This window comes from Phalacrocorax aristotelis, chromosome 11 (genome assembly GCF_949628215.1).
Source record: "Phalacrocorax aristotelis chromosome 11, bGulAri2.1, whole genome shotgun sequence".
Lineage (NCBI taxonomy): Eukaryota > Metazoa > Chordata > Aves > Suliformes > Phalacrocoracidae > Phalacrocorax > Phalacrocorax aristotelis.
Window position 1 is genome coordinate 22,046,434 of NC_134286.1, and position 26,673 is coordinate 22,073,106.

At 56.8% G+C, this 26,673-nt stretch overlaps 1 protein-coding gene across 1 annotated transcript in view; it reads right to left on the reverse strand.

Annotated features, from left to right (window-relative positions):
- Positions 1–13,309, reverse strand: part of SLC16A2 (solute carrier family 16 member 2) — a 35,345-nt gene extending 22,036 nt beyond the window's left edge. The window contains exon 1 of the mRNA XM_075106272.1: positions 12,846–13,309. Coding sequence (XP_074962373.1) covers positions 12,846–13,275 — 430 coding nt within the window. The 5' untranslated portion in view covers positions 13,276–13,309. The remainder of the gene's footprint in view (positions 1–12,845) is intronic.
- Positions 13,310–26,673: the final 13,364 nt, after the last annotated feature.

A 26,673-nucleotide genomic window follows, 5' to 3' on the forward strand; every position in this document is an offset into this window, starting at 1 on the left:
GGAAAAGCAGGGGCCAAGCAACTCCAGCAGCGTAGAGCTGAAGCCCCCCATGATTTTGGGGTAAGGAGGGATGTGAGGGGCCACGGGCAGCCCTGGGATGCAAAGCTCTGAGCGTGGTGTGGATCTAACCCGGCCACTCACCCCAGCACCAGCCCATGGAGATCTGCTGGAGGACACCAGCCCACCAGCCGCTCCGTGACAGCGCTGGGGACGGTCTGTTTACCGAAGCATGATCAGATTGCTCAGGAAGGGCTCAGCCTCTGCAATGACCCCGACACGTAGAGCTCTCCCTTCCCAAGCTCTGCCTGGCCACAGCGAGCTGGTGCACACGCACGGTGGTGGCATTACTGATGGGCAGAGCGGGGCAGGGGTGCCAAATGCCGCCGCGGGGCCGAGCGTGTGCATCCTGTGCCAGCAGCGAAGAAAAGAGCGGTGAGACCAGGGTAAATCTGCACCACGGGGTCTGCAGCCACGGGGCTGAGCGGAGGCAGCGCACAGCTCGCTGCTGCCCACGTACCCCTGCCCCAGGTCCCTGCCCCGGGCAGGAAGGGCTCCCAAATCCCAGCCTCTACAGCCCAAGTCACGGCACAATGTCAAACCCTTTCTGCTGGCCAAGGAGCAACTCTGAACCAGGGCCACCTGAGGACTGGAGCAGCAAACGCAGCCGAGCCCTGCTCCCTGGCTGCAGCTGAGCAGCCACCACAGGTGACCTGAAGCTGTAACCTCTCCTCCCAAAAAACCTGTGCTGCAGCACTCACCAAGGACAGATGCACTAGGACAGCAGAAAGCACAGGATGCAGATCCCCGTTTGCATCCACCACACGGTTTAATCTGGCCACGAAGCTTCCGCGTGTCGAGGAGCTGGGAGGCACATGGAGGTGTAAGGGAATGGGGTGATGGAGAAGTCGAACCTCTCCCCCAGCCAGTGCTCGGGGTGGTCCCACACTGCTGCCAGTCCCACCCGGCACCGAGACGGCAGCTGTGGGCCAGCTGGGGACCACACGGCATTTGCAGAGCTGGGGAGAGGCTCGCTTCTGTCTCGATTGCTAATGAGACTAATACCAGCTGCTTCTCGCTTAACCAGTCTGACCATCAGACTGAGCCAAAACTGATTCATTCATAAGAAAATGGAAAAGGAGATTGACTCGTCACCAGCCCTGACTAATGGGAAAAGCAGCCAACAACCTGTGCTCGCACACCGGCCCCGGCATCCTGCTTTTTTGTCTCTTCATCATCTCCCCAAATTCAAACGCTCAGATGAAGCCTGAGCTCTGCCCTGGCCTAACCAGGCAGCAGGTGGCCCAAGTGATAAAAGAAAAAGCTATCTGCAGCAAGAAGTGGGCCAACATCACCTGGAGATGCCTGACATTTTGCAATAGCTAATTCCTGCTCTGGCAGCAGAGGAAACATTAAAACCCCCAAAGATGTTGCTTTTCATGCTACTCTGCCTGGCATCATCCTTCCAACTGCTCTTTGGTTTGGGTTTTTTCCCTCCTCCCCTCTTCATCCTGCAATAAAAATCTAAGCAACCGCCTTCACTGAGCAGAAAAACTCTCCGCCACCCTGCTGGAAAAAAACGCTTTCTGCTTTATTCTGCGGCATGTTTTGTTTTATGAGGCCAGTGGGGCACAAACCATGGCACGGGGAGGCTGCAGATGGGGTGGGTGGGAAGCCTGGGACCGGGGGGATGTCCCAAGGGAGGGAAACAAGCTCTAAAATCCAGATTGGGGCTAATCTTCTCTCTTAGGATGGGCCAGTGAGGGTTAACAGCCAGCCACAGAGGTCAAATCAGGACCTGAAGTACCTCCGCTCCTGAGCTGTTTGGTTCACGCTTTGGTTGATGAACTGAAGCAGGGCAGAGTTTAATAGCTTAAAAAAAAAATCTGCCACGATTTCTTAGCTTTAGGCAACACATTTGATTTTATATGACTCTCCCTTAAAAAGGGCCCTCTCCCAAAACGCAGATCCCAAGGGCCAGGCTCTCCCAGCTAAAAGACTGCGACACCACCCCTTGTCCCCAGACACCCTGAGTTTTTATCACCCTACCCTGGCAGACATCAGGGCAAACATGGCAAAACTCCACTTCTTGGTGAGAAACTCACCCTGCACCAATACAGGTCTCAAAAATCCTCATTTTCAAGGCAGAAAATCCCCTGCCAGGCCAGTCTGGATAGGGAAATGCCCCAAATCCCGACACCGGGAATGCACAGGGTTCCATGGGACAGTGGAAAACCGGGACCCCGTGGGTCAGAGACAAGCTGAGCTCCGGTTATCACTGCCCATTCCCCATTCACCGCTCCCACGCCAGCCCCAGCAGGCTGAGAAAGAGTTGCCAAATATGAAATTTTCCTTTGCCCATCTCGGCTCAGGGGCACCGGTCAAGCGTTTCACAGACAACACGGAGAGCGGAAAAGCCTCGTGCGAGGTCTTTAGGATGACACCCAACTCTGCCTCCCGAGGGCATCCAGCTACCCAGTGCTAGCCCGATGCCCACGTGCAGCGGCAAGCACGCACCCTGCAACCTGCCAAGCAGGACAGGAAAAACCTGCAAGGGATGGAAACTGCATTCCCAAGGTGCAAGGGAAAAGCCGTCCAGGAAGCGATCAACAACATCCCTGTCGGTCCTCACCCTTTCCCCTCCCAGGCTGGTTTCTCACTGACTGCGGGCACGTTTCCCTGGCATCGGGGCGATCAGCACGGCTTTTATTTGATGCTGAATTTCCCTGCAGGCAGGGGACGCGGTGGGGTACGGGCAGGAGGAGCCCTGCGAAGACCTCACACCTCCAGCAGCACCGAGGCGCCGCCAAGAAAAAGAAAAATAACCAAAACCCCGACACCGCTGATATTCACCCCTTGGCAATGTCCTATCTCAGTAACACTCTGCTATTACTACGCTCTGCAATTAAGCGATAAAGCTATAATTGCCTTATCTGATGGAGCCGGGCACAGCAGTGAGGCAGGAGCTGGCCTCTGCTCCCCAGCCCCAGTGCAAGGTAGGCGTGGGTTGGGCTTACGGGGTGGGCGGCATCACGTTGGGCATTTTAAAGCCACCCTGTCCAAAAGCATCCTCCTGCTTGGTAGGCAGACAGACAGACAGGACCCTGCAGCAGTGCTGGGCTTCCTCACCCTGAACCTGGGCCAGCAGCATCACCCTTGTGCCTGCGCGCCACCCCGCTTCCATCCCCGCAGACCTCGGGTGGCACCCAGGGAAGGCACTGGTGGCCTCCGCCAGCTTCCGACGAGGAGGAGGTCAGCTCTGGCCAGGATGGAAGCACGCAGGGAAAAAAAAGGGGCAGCTTTTAACCTCCTTTTCCTGCAGGAAGGTAGAAGCGGATGGTCAAGGGACCAAAGTGCAAAACTACATCCCCAGCTGCCCCTCAGCCCTCCCGGCATCCCGGGAAGATCCCGCGGCCACGCAGCCGGGAGAGCCTGCCAGCGGCCGGGGCACTTTGAAAGCAGCCCTTCAGTACAGCATTCGACACGGTCAGCTGTACCAGCCGGATCAGGGCACTGGTTTTAGAAGAAGCAACCCCAGTTCTCCAGCCCAATGTCTCAGTGTGCCAAGCAAAGCTGGACCCAGCAGCTCTCAGGCCATAGTAAGTCGAGCTTGGTATTTTCATCCACGTTTGTTGCCTCTGAAAGAGCTCTGATGGAATATGGCATCCTTTCCAACACGATTGGCCCTGATTTGATTTGGGTTTTTAAAGTTTGGTGTTCCCTGAATCCTAATTCTTGCCATTTTTTCCAAGTCTTTTAGCGTTTGACCTCGGTGCTGCTCCTGACCCTGCCAGTTTTCAGCAGAGTAGCATTCACCAGCCGTAAGAAAAATAAAGCCCTCCAAAATCCTGCCTGCGTGACCATTTCACAAATATGCCCCAATCCGCCAGGCCAGCGAAGCCACCTACTCCCCGCCCAGACGCCAGGGTGAGGGGCGCCGGGGCCCTGCCATGCCTGTGCCCCCCTCCCAGGGCGAGCGGGCTCCCACAGGGGCACAGCCACAAGAAAGGCCGATGCAAATCGCATCGTTAGCATTCTTTCCGTTTTAATAACCCAAGGTGTTACCAGCAACAGTGTTACTGATTTTTATCTCCGCAGCGCCTTTTAAGAGCTCCAATTTGTTTTTCTTGGAGATCTCATTTTGTTTTATTAAAGCTGACACCGAAGAGGGAGAGGAGACGTTCTGGGCCCAGAACAAAAATATCCCATTTAAATACCCCGTATTATTTTCTTGGAAACGTTTCTCCTTTGACTTTAATTAAGCTCTCCCCAGGCTCACGAGCTTGGCGTGCTTGGCTTCCAGGCGAGTTTAATCCCAGACTAGCTCCCCCCACTCCTAGTGCTCCCTGCTTCCATTGCTCACACAAAACTTAAGAAATAAACTGGGTTTTGCTAAAATACATGGATTAATAGCTGGCCCACCATCAAGAACATCTTGATGTTGCCTCTTCGCCACCGGCCAGCCACAGAGCAAGCACGTGGCCCCGGCCGCCCCGCTTGCTTTGCCAATAGACCCAAAAAGCAGCTTTTCTCTCTTATTTTTTATTCTTTCCTACATGGAAAGGTGAGATCCATCTCTAGTGCCTGACCGTGCCGCAGAGCTGCCCTGGCTATTACAGGAGGCAAGCTTGCCTGCGAGCCCGGCTCCAGCAGCTGAGGTGCTGCTGCTGAGCCTTGTGCAATCGCGCTGGGTGCTGCCGTAATATCAATAATTACCCCCCCATGGTAGAAGCACTTTAGGATGATTGCAAAGTTAAACACTCCAAAAGTTGGGAAATCCCAGGAAGGAGCTTGTCTGGGCATCATCTGGTGCATACCCATTATGTAATTACCGTCAATCTTTAATCACAGATTATTTTTTTTTTCCATCGGACCCAATTCAGACGGTGCACAGGAGGCACAACCCCCCACTTAAGGAGCTGCCATTAGATTTGATTTCCACCTCGGCAGGCCTCAGTTTTATTAAGCGAGCTCCCGCTGCTTCGCACGGGGTTTGTACAAACCCTCCGGCCGAAATGCCTGACTCCTTGGCAAGCACCAACACACCCGTTCGTGCAACATCCCCCCGAAAGGGAAGGATTTCATCTCCCTTTTACGCACAGCATCTGCGGGTGGACAGATTAAGGCCAAGCGCTTGAAACAAAAGCTTTGTTTTAGTGCCTGACGCAAGATGGCCAAGAAAAGAGCTTTTGGGGATGCCGCTGGGCAGGGCGGGAGGATGCTGCGTGCCCCAGGGGTCCCCATCCCAGCTGGTCCCCAGGGACAGGGTAATGGGTGGGTGCTCAAAGCAGGTTCCTTCACTGCAGGCACTGTGGGAGGGTTGTTTCTCCTCCCCAAGGAGGGCCCCGGTGTTCGCCCAGGGCAAACCCCAGCAAATCAGCCCCAGGAAAGCCAGCTGCGGCCCTGCTCTCTGTTCTGCATCAGGGAAAGCAAGTTAAAAACCATCACTGAGCCGCTAAATCCAAACCCAGAGCCAAAAAAAAAAAACCCCAAAAGACGGTGAGACACAGAGTCCAGGGAGCTTGCCTCCTCCGCTATGGGGCTCTGGAGACCAGATGCTCCAAAAACTGTGCTGCCAGCAGCGCTCACCTGAAAATACTGTCTCCATCTCACACTGAGGTGCCTGCACCAGGACACAGCACCGGGAGCTTATATTGCAGCGGGGTGGTGCAATGCTCTCCTGTCTGCGCCCTGCGGGACGCAGGGATGTAGGTATGGGCTATCTCCAGGCTGGAGCTCCCCTGGGGTGGGCAAAGCAAAGGTGCAAAGGGGTGACGGGGCTGAGCTGCCAGCACGCCACCGCCATCCCCTCGCCAGTCCCACGCGAGCCCAGGAGGTTGCTCGGAGCACCCTGAGCTGCTCCTCGTGCAGAGGGCAGCGGGTGGCACGGCACGGCTGCCAGGCATGCCTGAGACGAGTCCCAGCAAAGCAACCTGCCACAGGCACAGGGCTGCGACCTGGCAGCCATTCCCAAGGGCTTTCCCCCACGCTTCGCCCCACTCCTCTCGAGGGATGGGCTGGGGCCGGGGGGGGGAAGCTCTTGCATCAGGTAATTTTTTAGGCATCTACAAAAAAAAAGGGCAAGGGGTAAAAAACAAAGCCTGAAAATGTGCTAATCTGACCCAGGGCCGTGCCACCCTCCTCGGCTGCACCCCTGCCCCGCAGGGCGTGTTTGACAGAGGACGAAGCGGCGGCGGGAGCTTTGCTGCCCGCAGTCCGTGCCACGGGCAGGCGGCGGTGCAGGCAGGGCGGTGCGGGCAGCCCCGCGTCCCGCCTGCCCCGGCAGCTGGCAGGACCTGTTGTACGAGGTGCCTGGGAGAGATTGGAATGGCTCGCACCTGCGAGCGTGTTGCAGCAATTCCCAGCACACGTCATGTAGGTTTTGCAACCGCCCCAACTGTCTCAGGGTGGATGAACGGAAAGAGCCCGGAGTGAACCGAGCTCCCCAGCGCCTGCGGCGGGCACCGGCAACGCCCCAGCCCGAGAGCCAGGCAGGGCCCCGGGGCCGATGCCCAGCCCAGCACACACCCCTCCATCGGGCCTTTTTCTGCAGGGATGAACGCCAATAGGGAGCATCTCCTTCCCTTGCAACAGGCAATAATCAATCCTTTGAGGAAGAGGAAGGGAAAACCCAACAAATCCCTTCTGTAATGGGTGCAGCAGCGTTTTTTTGCACATATGTTATACCGGTGTACAGGGGGTGCCCGCTTCTCTTGCCCCTCATTGCCAGAGCAATGTGGGCAAAACCCCAATTACGGAGCCAGGGTGAAGCCTCAGCTGTTTCCAGCACAGGGGGACTGCTTTGGGAGCCCACGTGGGGGACGGCGGGCAAGAGCAAGTGCACATGGCACCGACCCAAGTGCCGCCGAGGTTCCCGTCAGCCTACGCATCGCTTTGCCCAGCCACACTGTCACTCCACTGCTGGCACGCACGCCGCGCTGCTTTGGCAGAGGTCCCAAGGAGTCACCAGGATAAAAAAGCAAAAGGTTACCCAGGCCCTATATCGAGATGCTGCTGACTGATCCAAATCCCCCCGGGCACAGCGGGTACTGGTGCCACTGTCCCATCAGGATTAACTCCCTATTAGCGCAGCAGGAGCAGGGCTTGTTTACTGCCACCCATGCCCCCAGCAGAATTTCACCCCGCGCACTGCAGGATACAAAACCAGGCTGCAGACATGACCCCAAGGACTCTCCGGAGCAACCAGGGCACTGCCAACCCCACAGCGCTCAGCCCTGCCGGTGCCAGTGGGCTCACAGCCTTGGGATGGTGGAAACCCAGGTTATTCCTCCTTCCCCAAATAGCCCTGCAAACCCGATGGGGGATCCGGCAGCCCTGGCTCTACATCCACTCAGTCTGGCGGTCTCCATCATGCCATCGGATTTTTGGGCAGACAGCTTCTCCCAGTATTCAGCTGGCGTGTGGTGGAGCAGGGCACCCATCGGTGCTGCCCCACAAGCGGCATGAGCCCCATGGACAGACGCATCCATGAACACGTGGGATAAGGAGGGAGGGAAGCAGAGGAGCTGCCCTGGGGACATGAGGCGGGTGACAACACCTGCACAAGCTATGCACAGCCGACCCGAGGGGCACTGCCAGCAAGGTCAGCAGCGCCTTCCAGCTACAGGGTTTCACCCAACCTGATGGGTTAGGTCTATTTTAAGGTGCTGGAAGTCAACCGACACGACTGATGGTCGGCTTACAGCTGCTGAGGGTCTTTAAGGGGATTAAAGGGTGACTTGTCAAACTCCTGCATTTCTCCCCAAACAGGGAAATGAAACTGCTCCTTTGCTGCTGCCCCTCCTTCTCAGCCCCACAGCATTGCACTGCATTGCATCGTGCCCCACCTCAGCCTGCACCTCCACATCCATCCTGGCTCCGCACCCTGTACCATCCGTCCCCTTCACCCCCCAGTCCCTCCTCCTCCTCCTCCCAGCCCAGTCTCAGCGATGAAACTGAAACCTGGCGCCTTCAAAGTTTAAACTACAATCAAATCTCAGCAAGGTGGGGTGGGTTTGTTTGTTTTATTGTAACTGAAAGGACCAAAAAAAAAAAAAACCCAAACCAACTGCACAACCCTACGCACCACTTCTCCATACACCACAGCAAGGTCACGGGAGCCACCACCACTCAGGGACGACTGCCACCAGGAAACGCAACCGAGACTGGAGCATCCCCTTGGCTGGCTGGTGGAGGACACTTCAAAATAAATTAAAAACCACTAAAATGGTAAGTGTGCTGGCTGAGAGGGGCCCTGCAATCTTTAAAAACAAGAACCTCCCTTAGAAACAATGCTCCAGCCTCCTAATAACCTTAAAATGCTACTGATGGCCTCAAGGACCAGGTTTAGTGACATGACTGTGGCTTGTTTGTTTTTCAGGCTGCTTTATTTCACGTGGCACCTTGCATTCAGCTCAAGAGATGAAAACCTAGCTCCTCTAAAATTTGACCCTGTTTTCCTGCGATAACGAGCTCCGCCTCCCAAAACGGTGGGAGCTGAGCCAGGGAAGAGCCCGGCGCTGGCACACCAGCATCCCGCCGCGAGAAACCCCCAGTACAGCTGGGAAAGCTCCGCGGTGCCTTTTGCGCTCCCCAGCTAGCAGGACTGGGTGGTAGGAGGCTTTTTTTGGCTCTTCTTGATGGATTTACATCCCCACCTGGGCTACGTAAATATTGTTCATGACGCCACATCCCTCCGCAGGGTTAGGAAACCTGGTTGGAAACCTGGATGGAGGTGGGGAAGCCCCCAGGAACGCTGAGGTCCGCAGTACCCTCGGCCAAAGCATCCGTAAAATGGGACCAGCGCAGCTCCCTGGCAATTCATAAAAGCACCAAATCCTGCAGATTTGGGTAAGAAGGTGACAACCACAGTGTCACCTTCAGGAGACAGGAGCCTCCCGGGGGCCAGCACTGGGCGATGACACCCATCACAGGTTTGGATATATTACTGGTTGGTAATTTGTATTTAAGAGTGTCGGTAAGAGTGCCCTCACCCTTCCCAAAGCCCAAACCTGACACCTGGGGTAGATGCCTTTCGTTGCAGCAGGCTAAATGAAGTGAAGTGCAGTTTCGTGGCAGCTACCCCTATTCGGTCTCACCCAGCTCATGGAATATTGCTGAAATTTAGCTGGGACCATTTCCAAGAATTACCTCTTGCGATTTATGCTCTGCTTGGAGTTTCCCTTCTCAGCTCCCAGTGCTCCAGCCACGCTCACCCACGCTGGGACTTTTCTTCAGCTCAGAGAGCTGTCCACGGCTTCTCCTCCCGATCTTCCACTTTGACTATTAGCACTCAAACGCTTCGTTTTCTCCAAGAAATAAACTCACTCTTTCTTACTAAGCCTCCATTACAATGTTGGAGGAAAATTGCCCGTTCCAGCTATGTTCACCTGTCCTAAGGATGTGAAACCAGTGCTCACAAAGAAATTCCCCACCAAAACAAATGGGAATTCAGGTATAAAGATGACATCAGCTCTGTCTTGGCTGACATCAACTACACCTTGGCCTCGTGCGCATAATGCAATACGATAAGCCCAGGGCTATGGTCCATGTACCAGCCCGGCTTCCCTGGGCACAGGGTGCTCCAGCAGCCCACTCCAAGGGTATGTTTGGAGGAACAAGATGCACTGAGAAGTGTCGCCCTCCCAGCTCTCCCCGGGTAGCCGGAGCACCCCGCCGGGACCCTCGGGTGGCTTGGGTGCACCCCGCCGGGACCCTCGGGTGGCTTGGGTGCACGCAGGACTTCCTGAGCTGAGGGCAGAGCCCCGGCAGGGGACGGGCTCCCCTTGCACTCAGCTCTCCCAAGGCTGGGAGAGCATCCAAGCAGCGGCAGAGCAGACATCGATTTAAGAGCGTCAACACTCAGTTAATACTTACCAGGACTGCTCTGCCACTCAAATTGGCTTTTGGAGCTGGGGAAGACGAGCATGCCGGGATGGCTCATCCGTCCCTCGGCTCAGCGACAGCCCACGCCTGGCGGGGCCGGCACCAGAGTGGCCGAGCCCTGTTGATCCCTCGGCACCGGAACAAATGTTGTACAACCGGAGGGAAACACCACCATTCATCTCCCAGCAAACGCTTTCAAACATCACTCAACACCTCTCCAGCGGAGGAGACCAATATTTTTTTTCCTGGCTGAGTGCTCACTTTTTTTTTTTTTCTTTTTTTATTCCAGTCTCAGCAATCCCCCCCCAGTCCTTCACTCCCCCCGAAAGAAAACAAACCCGAAAGCACAGAGTGTGCCTTGCAAAAGTCCCGGCTCTGGCTTCCCGCCGCGAAGGGGCACGCGGTGGTCCCGGCAGCCAGCCTGCCTCAGCCCGGCACTGCTTGTTGACATATGCGGCGCAGTATATTTCTTTAAACAAAAGAGCCTATGCATTCAATGCATTGTTGCGAGAGGGTTTGTTTTCAAAGCCTGACCCCAAATCTGAACTCCGTGGATCCTGCGTTTCTCAAGATCAAACGCGAGAAAACGTGACCAATGCAAACAAGAAATAAACCTTGATAATTATAGCCATGTGCTGGGGCGGCTATTGTTTAGTGCAGACTAGTACCCGCTTTAGCATAAACATAAACCTATTTTTAAAGGGATGCCTGACCGGCTTACAACGTTACTCCCCATTTTGCCCTCCAAACCCCCTCTTTGAAATAAACCCACCTTCCCGAGGACAGAGGGGAGATTTAAGAGTAGAGCCAAAAGGCTAACCGATGTGCTGGTGTTGGAGTGGGGAGCGGGTGCTCGTCCCCCCGACCTGCTTCCTTGCTGGCGGGGGACGAGGGGGACCCTGGGGTCTGGCTGTTGCTTGCAGCCAGCAGGAGCAGACTGACGGAGGACAAACAGACAGCACCGGTCTTTTCAGGAAGGCCATATCACTTAGCGCTTGGAAAGGAGCTACAATATTTTCCTGATTATGTTTGCACGCAAACGAGCGCCGCGGGGAAATTATGCAACCCTGAGCGGGGAGGGGTGGGAGCGAGCGAGGAAGGGCTGGAGGGGGGCCCCACGCTGCACCCCGCTGCCCTTGGCCCCAGACAGTGCAGCTGCAGTCCCCGGGGTACCGCACTCCCCGCAGCAGATGGGCTCCATCACCACCACCTCGCCCCTCCGCCACCGGAGCCCCTGCACCACAACCTCCGAACGCAGAGGCAGCACTCAGCCAGCGTCTCGCACAGCGCAGGGGTTATTAATGGCCTGTTCATTAAGCGCCCGGACCAAAATGCATATATTCGTCACCCAGGCAATTTAATTACCGAGCCCGGGTTCACCTCGCACACCCACACGCCCTTCTTTTTTCGAGGCCTCTGTGCGGTCACTGCCATAAATAAATAGATCGCAGGAGCAGGAGGCAGATGCTGACTCCTACAGCCTCCGTCTTGGGCATGGAGCCTTTAAACCACCAGAACTTGCAGTATTTAATTTCTTTTGTTACCACTTCTACCTTTAGAGCTCTGCCTTAGGCTTTCTAGATACGATCACAGGGTGCAGGAAACAGAGAGCTACGCGATGAGCTTCCTGGGGATCACACGCACACACGCACACTCCTACAGCCCATCAATCACCCTAATTACAACCGGCCACATGTCTGCAGCTCTCTGTGGCACTCTGTTACTGCCCATAATTACACGATCGCATTGTTTCTCCGGTAACAGTATCTGAGAGCTAATTGTGATCTGTAGATGCGGTCCATCTCGTAATGGCTTTCATCCTGATGCGCTCATTGCCGTGATCACCAGTCACGTATCAGCTGAGCGGGGGAAACGCAGGCAACACCAGTCCCCAGAATAAGACTTTAAGGTCCTCGCGTGCCCCCCCAGCACTGCCTGTCTCTGCAGCACGCTTCCACTTTGGTTTCTGACTGCTACCCACGTGCCGTCCAGAGCCAGGACACCACCGCAAGCAGGTTCCCTCAATGCCAAGCGCTTCTCTCTACCCGCCAGATAAAAGCAAGGTGGGCCATGAGCGTTGATCATGGCGATGGATATGATCTTCTCGAGGAGGACACCAAGACCTGGGACAAGGCTGGGTGTCCCGACATCAGCATCCGTCACGGACCCGCTGGGACAGCCACCCCGCCAGGCTGGTGTCCCTCTGCCACATCTACTTAAACAGTGGTGTCTTTGCAGCGAGAAGCGTCCCTTTTCTCCCCATTAACACTACACAGTTGTGACCCCGGCCGAGCCCGTAGGTCCTACCAAACCACACAACCGGGTGCAGTTGGCGGGTCTTGCTATTAACAGATGTTAGCTACTCGAGACCCCGCACCGCCCTGGGTGCGACCGTGCGGGCAGCGCTGCCAGACCTGCCCTGCGTAGCCTTTCCCGCTGAATGGGCACGACTCGGAGGAAGCCTGTTGGCGAGGCAGATGCTCTCCTGCAGCAACCCCTGAGCGCAAGCCGGCAGATAAGGCGGACAGAGGTACGCCTTGAAAAACCCGCAACAAAATAACAATAATAATAAAAATAAAGGGGGTGGCTCACACACACACACCAGCTGATTCACCAGCGTTGCTCTCCTTACTCTAAAACACACCAGGCAGGACAAGCTAAGGGCACGCTTTTCAGATTAATTACTTTTAATTGAGTACATAGGAGCTTAGAAAAGCACGATGCTGTTCGAGATAAATATAGCCACGGCCGCAAGGATGGAGGGGGCAGGGAGCAATCGCGGTTCAACGCATCCGAGCGGGAGCTTGCGGCCCCGCCGCCGCCCCGGTGCGCTCCGGGAGGCAGAGCCGGCCGGGCCGCCGCACCCCCGCTCCCCCCGGCCCAGGCAGCCCCGCTTCTGCGAGCCCCGGGCACCCCCTCCTCACCCAGCCCGGGCCCCCGGGGAGGAACCGGGGAGCCCGTACCTGTTTTGAACTCCAACGCGGGGTCCTTCTTCCCCTCGCCCAGGTCGCTCTGCAGCATCATGTAGAGGATCCCGAAGGAGTTGTGGATGCCGAAGATGGAGCCGTTGCACCAGGCGGCGGCGAAGACCACCACCCAGCCGAAGCCGCCCTCGGGGGGCTGGAAGGGCGCGGCGGCCCCGCTCGGCCCCCGCTCGGCCCCGGCCCCGGCCCGCGGCTCGCCCTCGCCCGCCGCCGCCGCCGGTCCCTTCTCGCCGCGCTGCGCCATCGCGGCCGCGCTCCGGCCGCCGCCCGCCGCCCGACTGCCCCGCAGCCGGTCCCACATGCCCGCCGGCCCCCCCGGCCGCCCGCCCCCTCCTGCCGCAGCCTCACTCCCCGCCTCCCCCCCTCCTCCTCCTCCTCCGCCGCCTCCATCCTCCTCCTCCTCCTCCATCGCGCCGCTCGGCCCCCGGGTCCCTACCTGCGGCACCCCCCCCACCCACCCCCCCCCACCGCCGCCGCCCCCCCCCCCCCCCCCACGGGCCCGCCCAGCCGCGGGCAGCGCTCCCCCTGACGTCGACCGCTCCCGCCGCCCGCCACCGGGGCTTAAAGGCGGCCCCGGGCCCGGCCGCGGCCCCGCATCGCCCGCCGGGCCGCCGCGCCGCCCCCGCCGCCGCCGCATCCTGCGGCGGGCGCAGCCCCGGGGCGGGCCGCCGCCAGCACCGCCCCCGCGGGGCCCGGCCGGGGAGCGGGGGCCGCCCGCTGCCCCCCGGACCCCCCGGACACCCCCCCCGGCCGCGGCGGGGGGGGGAAGCTGCCCGGCGGGGGAGCGCGGCTCCCGCTCCCCTCTGCCCCGGCCGAGGTAAACGGAGCACCTGGAGCAGGCCGAGCAGGTGGCTAAAAGCAGCCCCGGCGAGAGGATTTATTTCATTTCATGCTGGGTTTGCCGGTGGGATTTTTGGCTCGCTGGCACCCCCCGCCCCAAAAAGTTTGGTGGGCGTTTCTGTAACACCGACCCAGATCTACGCCAGCTCCTGCTGCGGGGCGGCGAGGCGAGGAGCTCGATCCCAGCAGCAGGATGGTCCCCAGGGCCGTGGGTTGCCCCACGTCACCTTGTCACTGGGGTTGGCCGAGCAGGACGGCCGGGCTAGCAGTGGCGATACAAACCCAGTGGGGAGCTGCTCTCCCTAGTCCGTCGTTGTTTTGCAATAAGCTCTGCCTTTTCTCTTCTTTCAATAAATAATTACAAACCCACCAATACATTAAAGCCTGTCTTTTCACACGCTGAAGGTATTTACACTTTAATATATGCCAAGTCTAAGTTATTATTCTTTCTTTACCCTAATGGCTGTGTCAGTGTCAGATTCCTATCAGAGTAAAATAATACATCCCAACCTCACACTGCTCTTTCTTTACCTCCAGGGGTATTAATTACAAACGCCTGGCGAGGCGGCAGGGCAGGGTGCGGAGCCGGCAGGGAGGCGGCGAGCAGGGCCGCACTGCCAGCACCGTCTCCCGGCTTCTCCCACCGCTGGAGAGCAGCACCCGGTGACGGGCAGGCGGGCTGCGGGTGGGAAGGCGTTAGCCCGCATGCTGCGGCCCACCAGGCTTCGTAAAGACCCTCTGGGACATTGCTACAGCCAGCAAAACCTCTCCTCGGCCTGCCTGCCTTCTCCTGACTGCAAATTGCTGCCAGCCCCAGGACTACTCCATCGCCATCTGCTTCCTCCCACCCAGGGGATGAGCAGTGGTTCTCCCTGGCTCTGAGCAGCCTGCGTGTGCGTTGGCGAGACCCGAGCTGGAGGGGCGCGACGGTGGGAGATGTCACCTCCTCCCCTCGCCTTCCCGCTTCGCAGCCGTGCCGATCGAGGAACCCAAATCCCCCCAACCCGGTGGGGTGCCTGGCGGTAACGCCGCGCTCGGGTCAGCCTCGCTGCTGGAGGAACTGCGTTTTTATTCCCTTCCTCTCTGGTGGAGTCTCCTCCCCGGATCCCCATCTCCACAGCATGGCCGGGGGAGGCTTGGGAGATTTGGGAGCATCTTCCACTGCCCTCTGCCGACACAAGGAGCTGCAGCGCTGGATTTTAATAACCATTTTGCCATCGGGCTGGCTGAGGTTGCTGGCCTGCTGATTTTATTTTGTTAAACCCCAGCAATCTGACAGGGAAAGGGTTTGGGGTACCCCAGGCTGTGTGCAGGAGAGCTGCCCCCAAAAATGCTAATTCCCTGCAGCAGCAGCAGAGCCGGGGCTGGATTAATAACAGCAGAGAGAGAGGTGGGAAAGCCCTTTGCCATAGAATGCACCATCTCACAGAGACTTCTCTCTGGAGCTGCAGAAGGCTCTCACAGGGTGGGAAACGGCGGGGGTTAATATTACTGTGGACCTTGGGCTGGACAGCAAACCCACTGAGCAGCATCCCTCCTGGATGCTGGCTGCATGGTGCCTTGATGGAGCATTTTCTGGTGCCGCCTGGGCCGGGCATTGCTGCAGCTTGCTGGGCTGGCCTGGACAATGCTGGGGGGACAGGGGGCTAAAATCACAGATGGAGGCTGAATGAAGGAGGGTCTAAAGGGCTGGGCTGGTTCTGCTGGTGGAGGCTTCAACCAGGAGGGAGCTGCGGCCTGGAAAGTTCTGGCAGCATTGGGCGGAGACAGCTCTGCTCGCTGGTCTAAATAAAAGACCAGCTTTTATTTAGATTGGAGCATCACACCCAGTGTTTGCAGCTCTGTAATCACAAGCTGAATGAAATGAGAAAAAAACAAAGATAAAGCTGCTTTTCCTTGGTTGCACTCGATGATAAAATACCCTTCTGTGCCTGCGGCACGGCTTTCCTCAAAACCCCCAGCCTGCTGGCTCGGTAGGGGATGCAGTGGATGGCTGCAGCCAAGCTGGACTCTCCAGGACCTGCATCCAGTGCCCCTGGAGAGCTGGCAGGCAGTGCCTCGTGTCGTGGCCGACAGGCCACCAGATGCCTGGGCAAAGCGTGGCTGTCAGCAGCTCGTTGCTTGTCTCCAAAACATGGTGACAAAGCCTCTGCCAAAGGAATTGGCAGCTACACAATGTGTGTATTTGGTTTTGCAGAAGGGGAACAGGGACCGAATGGAAGTATTTCACGCAAACACCTTGGGAAGCGTCACGGCGGGATGTGGCCTTGGTGGAGAATACAAATTCCTGGCGGCTTTGCAACCCTGCTTTGTTTTGGCAGGCATTGCACAGCAGCATGGCCCGGCATGGGCACACATAGGGCTGTTCCTGAGCAAGCCTTGAGCACAAACCGTTGCTGACAGTGTCTGGTGCTTGGCTGAAAGCGCCAGGAAAACAACTCCGGTAGCAAGCGGCTCCCGGCAGACACATTTGTGTGCTGGGCACGACCCCTACCCCGCATGCCTGTCATTAGCAACGCTTTTCAGATTTCAGCGGTAGTTAAGACAGCTGTTACATCTGGCCCGACAAAGACAGCAAATACATTATCCCAGAGGAATAAACAACTCGGGGGCAGCCTTGAAGGGACATGGCAGCAGTCACTCACTGGCAGGGATGCTGGGACACAGGGTCTGGCGCCCAAGGCTTGTCACGGTGAGAAGGCAGCGAGACTACCAGGGCTCACAATGCTGCCGGAGCTGCCTTCAAAGCAAAGCAACCCCGACGGCGGGCAGCCGGGGCCACGGGCAGCACAGCAGGGCTGCCGCCTGTTTACACCCAGCCTTGGCAAAACGCACGCTGTAGCATCCTTTCTCTTCCTGACCTTCCCAATATTCAGGATTGAAATATTAGAGGTAGAATTTTTCACCTCGTTAGGAAGATTAAAGTCAATTCTACTTTGTGTGGCTGAAAAATGAGGCAACTTAAAAGCGCTGGTGTGAGCAGTGGGTTTTCAGGGCATCATGTGCCATCAAGCTCCGCATTTGACTTCGTTTTAGTGGTAGAAATTGCAGCACCGTGTTCACCCCAGCAGCAGCAGGCTGGGTGGGGAATGCGGTCAGACTCATCCACAGCCACTGCCCTGTCTGATTTGCCGTGCAGCTGAGCAAAAACGCTATTTCTGGCCCAAACAGAGCAACGGGATGGCTCTCTCTCAAATTAAAGGGCTTCTGGAGTGGTTTAGCTGCCCATTCACCTTCACCATCCAGGTGAAGAGGTGTGAAGGGTTCTTTCTGAGAGTGCTTCACTGGTTTTGCATCTTTCCTTTGAAATAGGAGCTACAAGGGCATGTTCCTGTGGGGAAGTGGAAGCTCTTGGCTGGAGCCACCAGCCCTAATCACCATCCAGCCGCCAGTGGCTGCCCTGGCTCCACCGCGTAACCCCGCAGGACCTCGGCAAGAGGTGCCAGAGATGCTCTGCTGACGGGAAGAGCTCAAGCCAGCGCACAAAGGAGGCAAAGATCCAGCTGTAAATTAATATTTTATAGAACACCAAGAAAAATCAGAGAGGCTAATTACAGCGATAATCATCGCGGCCTGGAGGCATTTCCATGGAAGTCAGGAATTACCCAGGATTACCTCACCCCTTGCAGCAGCCTGCGCGGGAGGCGAACGCGTGCAGTGGTGGCGGCACGGCACCCAGCACCTCCTCCTGCGCCGGCTGGGGGTCTGCGACCCAAACCGAAGAGCAGCCGGGTTTTGGCAGCCTCCCAGCATCCGACTCCAGATACATGGCTCTTGGTTTGTTTGGAGTCGAGCGGGATGGAGGGTTGGAGTTGTGGGGTTTTTGGCTGGGTGCTTAGCCCAGCGCCGCTGTGCCAGCGCGTGCCTGTTTGTCCCCAGTGCCACTGAGGAGGGAGCCATTGTTGACTCCAATTAGCTTAAAACCCCAAGGTGTTCAGGGCATTGGCAGCTAGCAGAGAAGTTCGTGGATGTACCCCCAGGATCAGTCATTCCCATGGTTCTTTAATTAGTGGTGGTAAGTGATAATTGTATAGTTTATCTGGGGACAGAGAATTCCCCATCAGCTCCTCAGTTTGGAGGCTGGGGGACAGATTCCAGCTCCAGCACAGCATGACGTTGGCCCCGCGCTCTTTGCGGCAAGCCCGGAGCATCTCCACGAGTCGTGTGGCCAGGAGGGCTGCCTGCTCCTGCCCCATGGCCCAGAGCAAAGCCAGCACAAACACCTCCAGGGCGAGCTGCTCTGGGAGCAGAGGAGCATCAGTGCAGCTGGTTCATACAGCTGACCTTGAGTAGGAGGGCACTGCTGGTCTAAGACCCAACCTGTGAGTGGGACAGGAAAAAAGCTTGGGTGAAAACCCTATGCCTGCTGTGCACAGAGCTGGGAAGAGCCCAGGCAGAGGCTGGCCCTAGGCTGAGGGGGTTGCTTGGTTCCACGGGTGCTGCTGCCTGCCTGCACCCTGCCCGAACCACATGGCAGCACCCCTGGCACCAGCAGAGACACCAGGCACAGGGCATCCCCTCCCACAGCTCCAGGGCGGGCACAGAAAGGGACGCTCCTAATCTGTAGAGTTAGTAAAGAGGCAGAGAAGATCAGCGAGAACCTCTTGTCGACAGACTGCCTGCCAAAATGTCCCCTAGCGCATAGACTGGCCACCACCTGAGGCTGTGGTGAGACGGTGAAGGTCCCCCATGCACGGGAGCGGAGCTGATGCTCCCTGGCTCTCCATCTATCTGCGACAGGAGCAGCGTGCTGCCTTTCCCTGCCTGTCGCGGGGACCAGATGGCCAAGCTGCATGGGGCACACTGGGCATGCTGCCTGCTCGCTACCCGCGCCCTCCCAGCTCAGGCATGCGCGGGTGCGGCGAGCATGCTCGCCCGGGCGGTACGGGAGGTGGTCTGGGGCTCCTGGGGCTGAGGCCTGAGGTGGTTGTGACAGCCACTGGATTTCCTTCTGGCAGCTTGCAGGTTCATGACGTGCTGACCTGCTCCTGCCAGCCCCGGCAGCACAAAGAGCCCCGGAGCTGCTCTGGGCAAGGGCTGGAGGTGACCAACGGCTCCAGGCAGGGTAGGGCAGCTCTTGGCTCTGACACAACGGGTCATGGCAGAGGGGCTGCTCACACCTCCTGGCTGAAGGCGAGTCCTCCAAATCCCTGTCCCTGCAACAAGCTGGTGCTGACATAGGCTGTGCCAGTCCTGGGAGGAACATCAGCCTGTCTTGCCCCGACCGGCTGCATTTCTGGCTCTGTTAGGGTCAGAGAGAACTTTTACTTCATTTTTGGAGATGAAAACACCTCAGGCAGCACCAGCTCATGCAGCAGCACAGGGACAGCACAGCTGGCCAAAAAAGTCCAGGCTGAATCTGAAGCAGCTGGCCTGAGTGGCTGAGCTACCCCAGCTGCTCAAGGAGGGACCCCAGGGACACCCGCAAGTGGGGTTGGCTTAAGGGTGCAGCAGCCGGGACTGGCAGGGGTTGTGGCCCTGCTTGAGCACCCTGGGAATGTCAGAGCTGCCCTTAACGCCACTGCCTGCAAAAGAGATGGGTGCTGGGATGGCACGTAGCCTCATGACAGACCCCTAGGTCCAGCCTAGCGAGTTAGGAGGGGATAGCAGCCGTCCCTTTTGGGATGCAGTTGCCATGCATCCGTTCTTGTTTTCTCTTCTTGGCGAGGACCAGGAGCGGTTGCAGCAGCGCTCAGGCCTGGGGGTGCAGCAGTCTGATGTGCTGGGGAATAGGGAGTTTAGCCCTGCTGCCTCCACGGTCCTCACTGTGGTGCCTTCCTTACAAACACAGCTTAATCCATCCCTGGAGTGCTCTGTTTAAAAAAAAAAAAAAAAAATCAAAGCGTGAGTCATCCCACTCCAAACCTCAAACCACGTCACAGATCATCCCTCGCTCTGCTAAAGTTCTCCCTCTTCCCCCACATGCCTCTGTGGAAGGGGAAAGGGGATGCAAACACAGTTTCCCACATCCCAGCTCCTCGCACAGCTAAAAAACCTGTCTTGCCTGGCTCGCTCTGCCCTCTAGTAGCGGCTGGGTTTACAGCAATGTGCTGTTTCTATATGGTGTCTTGCTCTGCTGCACCACTAACATCCAGTCCGTGGGTGCCCCTTGGCTTCCCTGGCTGGGCAGTGGCACGGGGAGGGGGTAGGGGGTCACCAGAGCCTGCCCTGGCTCTGCCGGCATACCTGGCATGGCCACGCAGCTGGCACGGGCAGAGCTGTACAATTTTCCCACAGTCCCAGCCCCTGAGCAAGTCATTCGTGTCCCTCCTTGGCCAGCCTGGGAAATCCCTGCTGGTCACTGGGGCGGGAGCGTGGACAGAGCCCCCACAAGGGTTTGCGTGGGCTGGAGTGGGCTGAGAGGGGCAGAGCCCTGAGGTGGCGTCGTTTCTAGACACCCAGGCTTGGGTTCTGTTAGCTCAAACTGAAGGCTTTGACCTGGTCTGAGACCAATGGCACCCATGGGCTATGGAAAGGGGGGGGGGCTCTTTTGGAGGGAGCTGCATCAGACCTCCAGCCCCTCTGCCAGAGACCCCCAAACGATGAGATGCAGCCCTTGCAAGCATTCACACCAAATGGCATCTCAGCATGGCCCAGCGCTAGGTCTCGGGCATGACCAAGTTGAGGACCGAAAATTCTCAGGCAATAGCAGTCGGTAACGGTGGTTAGCTGGGGAGGATGAGGGTTTGCCTGCTCCAGCTCTTGGGGCCAGGTCATCACCCTCGCGTGGTCCTGCCTGTGAGCTGGGACCGCCAGCAGACCCAAGGACATCACAGGGCTCAGGGGAAGCACGAAGGAGATGGTGGCGATGCCAGAACTGGAGAAGACAACATACAAACCCCTTCCCCTTCGTACCGGAGCATCCTTTCAGCTCTTGATCTTGCCAGCTGAAGGATTTCCATCTGGAGGGTCTAAGCCCTCGGGTTATGGCAAGTCCAGGTTGCAAAATTATGGAAAATTAGGTATTTATAAAAAAAACCACCCCAAAGTTATGAGGGAGGGAGCTTGGGGCCGCACGTCCGGCCCCGCACACCGGGGCCGCCCGTGCGGAGCGGGGCGGAGCGGGGCGGAGGCGGTACATGCGCCGTGCGCGCACTGCGGAGCGGCGCGGAGAGGCGCGGAGAGGCGCGGAGCGGCCGCCGCAGCCCTGCACAGCCCCGCGGGGAGACCCCCCCCCCCGCCCCCCCAAAGCCGGCGGAGGTGAGCGGGGGAGGGATGCGGGAATGACGCGGCACCGGGAAAGTGGGGGTCGTGTGTCCCCCCCGCAGTCCATGCGTGAGCTTGCGGGGAGGGGGGGGACACCATCGCGGGGCATCGGGGAGGCGTTTTGCAGCCTTTTTATTGGGGTCCCCCATGGCTTTGCATCCTTTGCGGGGAGGCATCCTTGCATGGAAAGGGTCCCCCACCGCTTTGCATCCTTGCGGGGGCGGGGGGGTCCGGGCCGCTTTGCATCCTTGCATGGTGTAGGGGGGTCTTCACCGCTTTGCATCCTTGCATGAGGGGGTCCGAACCACTTTGCACCCCTGTATTGCAGGGTTGTCCCCCATAGCTTTGCATCCCAGCATGGAGAAGGGGGTGCGGGTCGCTTTGCATCCTTGCATGGGGAGGGGGTTGTCCGAGTTGCTTTACATCCTTGGCTGGGGGGGGTCCCTCGTCACTTTGCACCTATTCATCGCGGCGAGTGGGGGAGGACGCGGGAACCTCCACCGTTTTACACCTTTGCACGGAGGAGGGGGAGTCAGGCTGCTTTCCACCTTCTCATCAGGGGTGGGGGGGGATTGCCAGACCAGTTCGCACATTTGCATCACGGTGCTCTGGGCCTCTTTGCATCCTTGCATGGTGGGGGGGGCATTGCTTTGCATCTTGATTGGGGGAATCCTAGCAGCTTTACAAGCTTGCAAGCGAGGGAAGGGCGGGTCAGGCCTCTTTGCACCCTTGCATGGCAGGGGGGTGCTGTCACTTTGCATTCTTGCACGGAGAGGGGGGTACCAGGCTGCTTTGCACCCTTGCTTTGGAGTGGGGAAGGCATCACTTTACATCCTTGCATCTGGGGGAGGGAGGATCCATCACTGCTTTTCATTTTTACATCGTTGTGGAGGATAAGCTGAGCCCGCGGTCGCCTGCGCAGGGAGAGGCACCTATAGCCAGCACAGGGCAGGGCTTGTCACCCCCCTGGCTGGGGAATGGGGGGGCTGGGAAAGCAGAGGGGACAGGGCAAAGCAGGGCAGAAGCCTGGGGGCACCTGCCATGCATGGTCCCCACACCGAAGCTGGGGCCCTCCCTGGGGTTTGGAGCCCCCCCAGTGGCCTCCCAGCCCAGGTGACCCCCACAGGCAGGCACAACCCCCCAAAGGGTGCAGAGCCAGGGCCTCCATGCTCAGTGATTCAGCTACTTGCAGGGACCTTTAATTTGATGGTTTAAAACTCCAGTTCTCGCTGCCTCGCGGCGGTGTCAGCACGATAAAATACCTATGGATTAAGATGCTTTTTAGTGTAGTTTGTGGCTCCTTTGTCTGCGGCTGCCTGGCACAGAGCAGCCAGCTGCCGGATATGCTGCCGGACACAAGCCGGAGGAGGGGAGCACAGGACCTGGATGTATGGGCAGATCAGCAATGGCAGAATAAATAATTCACCTTCAAAACTTCACTGTGCCAAGGCACACCCCTCATTTGCTGCATCTTCTTGCCTGGATGTTAGAGAGGCTGCTAGTTTCATTTCTTATTTTAAAGAAAAAAAAGGTATTCTGATGGCATCTCTGTATCACAGTAGCATCCCCTATGACAGGCTGAACAGCTTGGTAATTAAGGGACGTTGAAGGCAGCATCGGTCCAGCAAAACTCCATCTGGCAGCTAGAAGGTTAACACGCACTGTGCTTTTCTGTCGCAAACGCAGAGCATGCTAAGGGCTCTTACACATAATGCCTGTGATGCAACTTAGACCCCAAATGTCTGCTCCTTTCCCGAGGAGCTGAAGCCCACAGAGAAAACTCAGGATGAAGCATATTTTGCTTTTAGCTGTCATCTCCCTTGGCCCAGTTCTGAACCAAAGATGCTCATCCTCCATTTTATGGTGGATGACAAATCAGCTCTGGATGCCAAGATCTTGACAAGTTATGAACAACAGCCCTCAAGCCAAAAGTGTTAAAATTTAAAAAAAAAAAAAAAAAGCAAGAATGTTTTTTGCAGAGCTGCTTATCCAAAAAGCCATGCTCTGAGCTGCACCCCACGGGCAAGAGCTGCAGCGTTTGCACGTCTTTGAGCAGAGGGGGTGCAACCAGCTCCCAGGCAGGAGCTGGCCGCGCTCCCCCAGGTCCCACCGGGATTTTTGCAGGGCTGCACGTACAGCAGCAGCGGGTGAAGCAGAACTGTCAGCCTGGAAAGGGACTGCCCAGGCATACAGCACAGCCCTGGCAGGGAAGGGCATTTGAGCTGGCTGGGAGCGCTCTGTGGCTGGAGATGCCCATCCTGCAGCTGTTCCCAAAGGCAGCAAGCGCCAGGTTTCCAGAAAGACCCTTGCTGCTCGCCGAGGGTTTCCTGGGTTTATCAAAGCGCCTTCTATACTGCAGAGAATAAGGCTGGTTTGTTCAGCAGCGTCCTGCTCACACAAACCGCCAGTGAGCGGGAGAGATCCTTCTGTTAATGAGCTGAGCACAAAAGGGAAAAAAATGCCATTGAAGATTTTCCTTTGGTGATAGTCATTAAAACCAACACATGATTCCTGGGCCAGCGGGGATCTCTTCCAGCCAAAACAGAGCAGGGATCTGTGCTGCTGTTCCCACCGCCCCATCCCCTGACTCCTCCTCTGAAGATCAAGGCTGGCATTGCGGCTCCCAGGTGGTCCTAGCACAGGAGCCATGCGTGGGGCAGCCAAAGGATGATGGAGGAGGATCACGTGTAGATTTGTCTGCACCTTTTTTTCATCCCCTCCTCCCTTCAGCATTAGGAGTATCAGGGTGTTGTGTTTGCATGGGTTTAGTTTGTATCTGAATCAGATGTCGCCAAAAGGTGGCGGTGGTACCCGGTCTGCCTGGGGCCTGGCAGCAGCTTCTGTGGGGTGGGAAAGACCTGATGAAGTAGCCCTGAGGTCCATGACCAGCACCGGGGGGGCACTGAGGGCTTCCCACTTCTGACAAATCAAATGACAGAACCCAAACCCCACATCAACTAAAACCCAAGGAAAACTACCTGAAAACCCACTTGCCAATGTACAGCATTTGCTAGTTGCATACCTGTTAAGAAACATCATTTAGCTAAAAGCATTAAGGAGCTTACTTGTTTTAAACAAGACACAGAGCAGGATGAGGTTTTATACTAACCCTAAGGCAGCGAGGCAGTTGCATTTATGGCATCCTCCTAAGCAGGCTTTTTGGCGAAGGTTGGTGTTGCAGAGCCCAGCCTTCAGAGGCGTTTGTGATTTAGAAGCAATTTAGTCAAGTGCTGTTCCTAGAGCTGAAACATTTTGCAGTAGAAGGGGAAAAAAAAAATACTGTGGCATTTACTAATAAAACTCTTTAGGAATATTTTTAGCTGTGATTTAACGTTGTGTTGCGCTTCACTGTGAAGCGTTCATTTGCTGAAGCCTTCTGGCAGTTGTTAGCCGTGGTAGAGCCGCCTTTGGCTGAGTTAGCAGAGGAGGAGAGCTGCAGATGGACTGGAGGAGAGGTGCGGGCAGCGCTCCCAGCCGGGGCGGGTGATGTGCCTCCCTGGTGGGGCACAGGTCACCGCTTCAGTCCCAACCCAGGGAGCGATGCAGCTCTGCCCCCAGGGCCAGCCAGACATCCAGTTCCCTCCTCCCTTTGGCTGGAGGGCCTGACCCTTTCCCTGTGGTTGGCAGCTCAGCCCCAACCCATTCTTGGCCAACAGCAAATATTCCTCTGGGCTGTCCAGGGTCAAGGCTGAGACCTCTCAACTCATTTCACATGTGTTGCAGGAGCAACAGGTCCACAGCACCGGCTTCCAGCCTTTGCCAAGCCAATAGCCTGCAGATGGGGAACCAGAAACAGCATCCCAGGTCCTGGGGCTTTTCAGTCCCCACGGCATGTTGCTACCTGACGCTTTGCTGTGAGAGTGCTAACCCTTCTCACTCATGATGGGGCTGGGATGTTTTCCACGGCCTGAGACCATTTGTAAAGCCTTCTGGATGCAGAGGGCTCAAGGGAGGGGCAGACAGAGGCATTGCTTTTCCCATGCCCATCAGCCTCAGTGCAATCATGAGATTTAGCCTCACTGAAGATCTACCCTCTGGTTTATTTTAAGCAAGGGGAATGGTTGAGATCCAGCTGGTTTTAATATATTTAATTAACCTTTGGACAATAGCTCTGGAGTGATTATCAGCTTCACACAAAGCAATGACATTTGTTGTACTGGTAGTGTTCGTAGTCATTTGGGCTAGCAACAAATTAAAAAGTGGTCACAGATTCATTTCATAAATTAGAGCAACGCATCCTCACAGTGTGGATCACGCTCCATTCTGTGTGAAGGACATCAGCAGGTCCGGTCCAGCTCCAGCAAGGAGGTTTCTCCACATTGCAAAGAGCTGCCTCCACAGTTTTTTCTGGTTGATTTTTTTCCCCTGAGACACCAAACCTTCAGCCCCTATAGGCTATAGGTTCTGCTCTCCCCCCAAGGCTGTTCATGGCCCACATCAGCCCAACATCTGGGGTTGAGGCAGGAGTCTAGGGCCAGCTGAGCCAGAGGTTGCCCCTCAGACATTAGGTACTGCTAGTGGACCCATCTGTCCTCTGCAGATTTGTCCTGTTGCTCCTTGAACCCTTCTGCACCAATTTCCAGCACGCCCTGTGGCAGAGCTCCACAAATCAACAGCTCGAAAGCCTGCTGCTTCTGTAGCTACTGCTTATTTCTGTCTGCTCGGAAACATTGCGCACCCTGGGGATCCTTCCCAGCCCTCCCTTTCACACAATCTGTCCTGCCAAACACCGTAGGACAAGCTCTTTCAGGCACCTACGAGCCCAGCTGAGTGTCACCTCCACCTCTTGTCCTTTTCTCGACTACCAGAGTCAGCTTTCTTTTTTGCTCCTTTCAGTATTTCAGGACTGCCTTCTGTTTTCTCCGTCCTGCCCCCGCAGTCCTTCCGCACCTCGCTGTTCCCAGGGCGCCTGCGCCAAAATACGGGCTGCTGTCCTGAAGAGGCATTGCAAGATTCCTGTTCTTTTGATATTCATTTGTAAACTTTTTTGTCTTTTCTTCAAGGATAATAGATTTTCAATATACCACTTTGTTTTTATGCATACTCTGGCTCCTGGCATCTGACCAAAGCTTTTGCTTCCTTGCAAAAGCCTTCAGTTCCTGGCAGCGTCTGATTCTCCGGGCTCAGCAGCGCCCTGGGGAGCCCAGTTTGGGTAAGAGCTTTGATTGCAAGGGCCGAGCAAATGGACTGCCCCAAAAGCTTGGCCCAGAACTGAGCTTAGCTGCAGGGGCTGAACCAAACTCCCAGTCTTTAGGGGTTTGGCATGGCTGTGCTCACCGCACAGTTACCCACATTCTCCCCAAATCCAAGCTCAGGGCTTGTCTTGGCCATCTGAAACACAGGGAATTAGGTTTCCCTTGGCTACCTTGTACAAGCTCAGCTGCTGCTGCACATGCCATCCAGCCGGTTGGGTGCCGTGCTTCAATACGTCATGCAAGGTATGGAAGATTCCTTGATGGCTGATTTGTTTTTTGCAAGACAACGTGCAACATCGACATCCTGCCCAGCCCAGCTCTGCTCATCTCTGCCATGGCTTCATTCCCAATCCAGGTTTCTCCTGCAGGGAGCACCCAGCCACAGAAAGCAAACCCAGAGTTGCCTTCTGTCCCACCTTGGCCCAGTGAAGGAGGGTGACAGCAGAGGGGAACTCCTCTCTCCTCTCTCATGCAATATGAACCAGGGGACTGGGGCTGAGACTGCAAGTATGAGGCACTTACCAAACCAGATGTGTCTTGGGGATTAGCCAGCACCTGAGAAACAT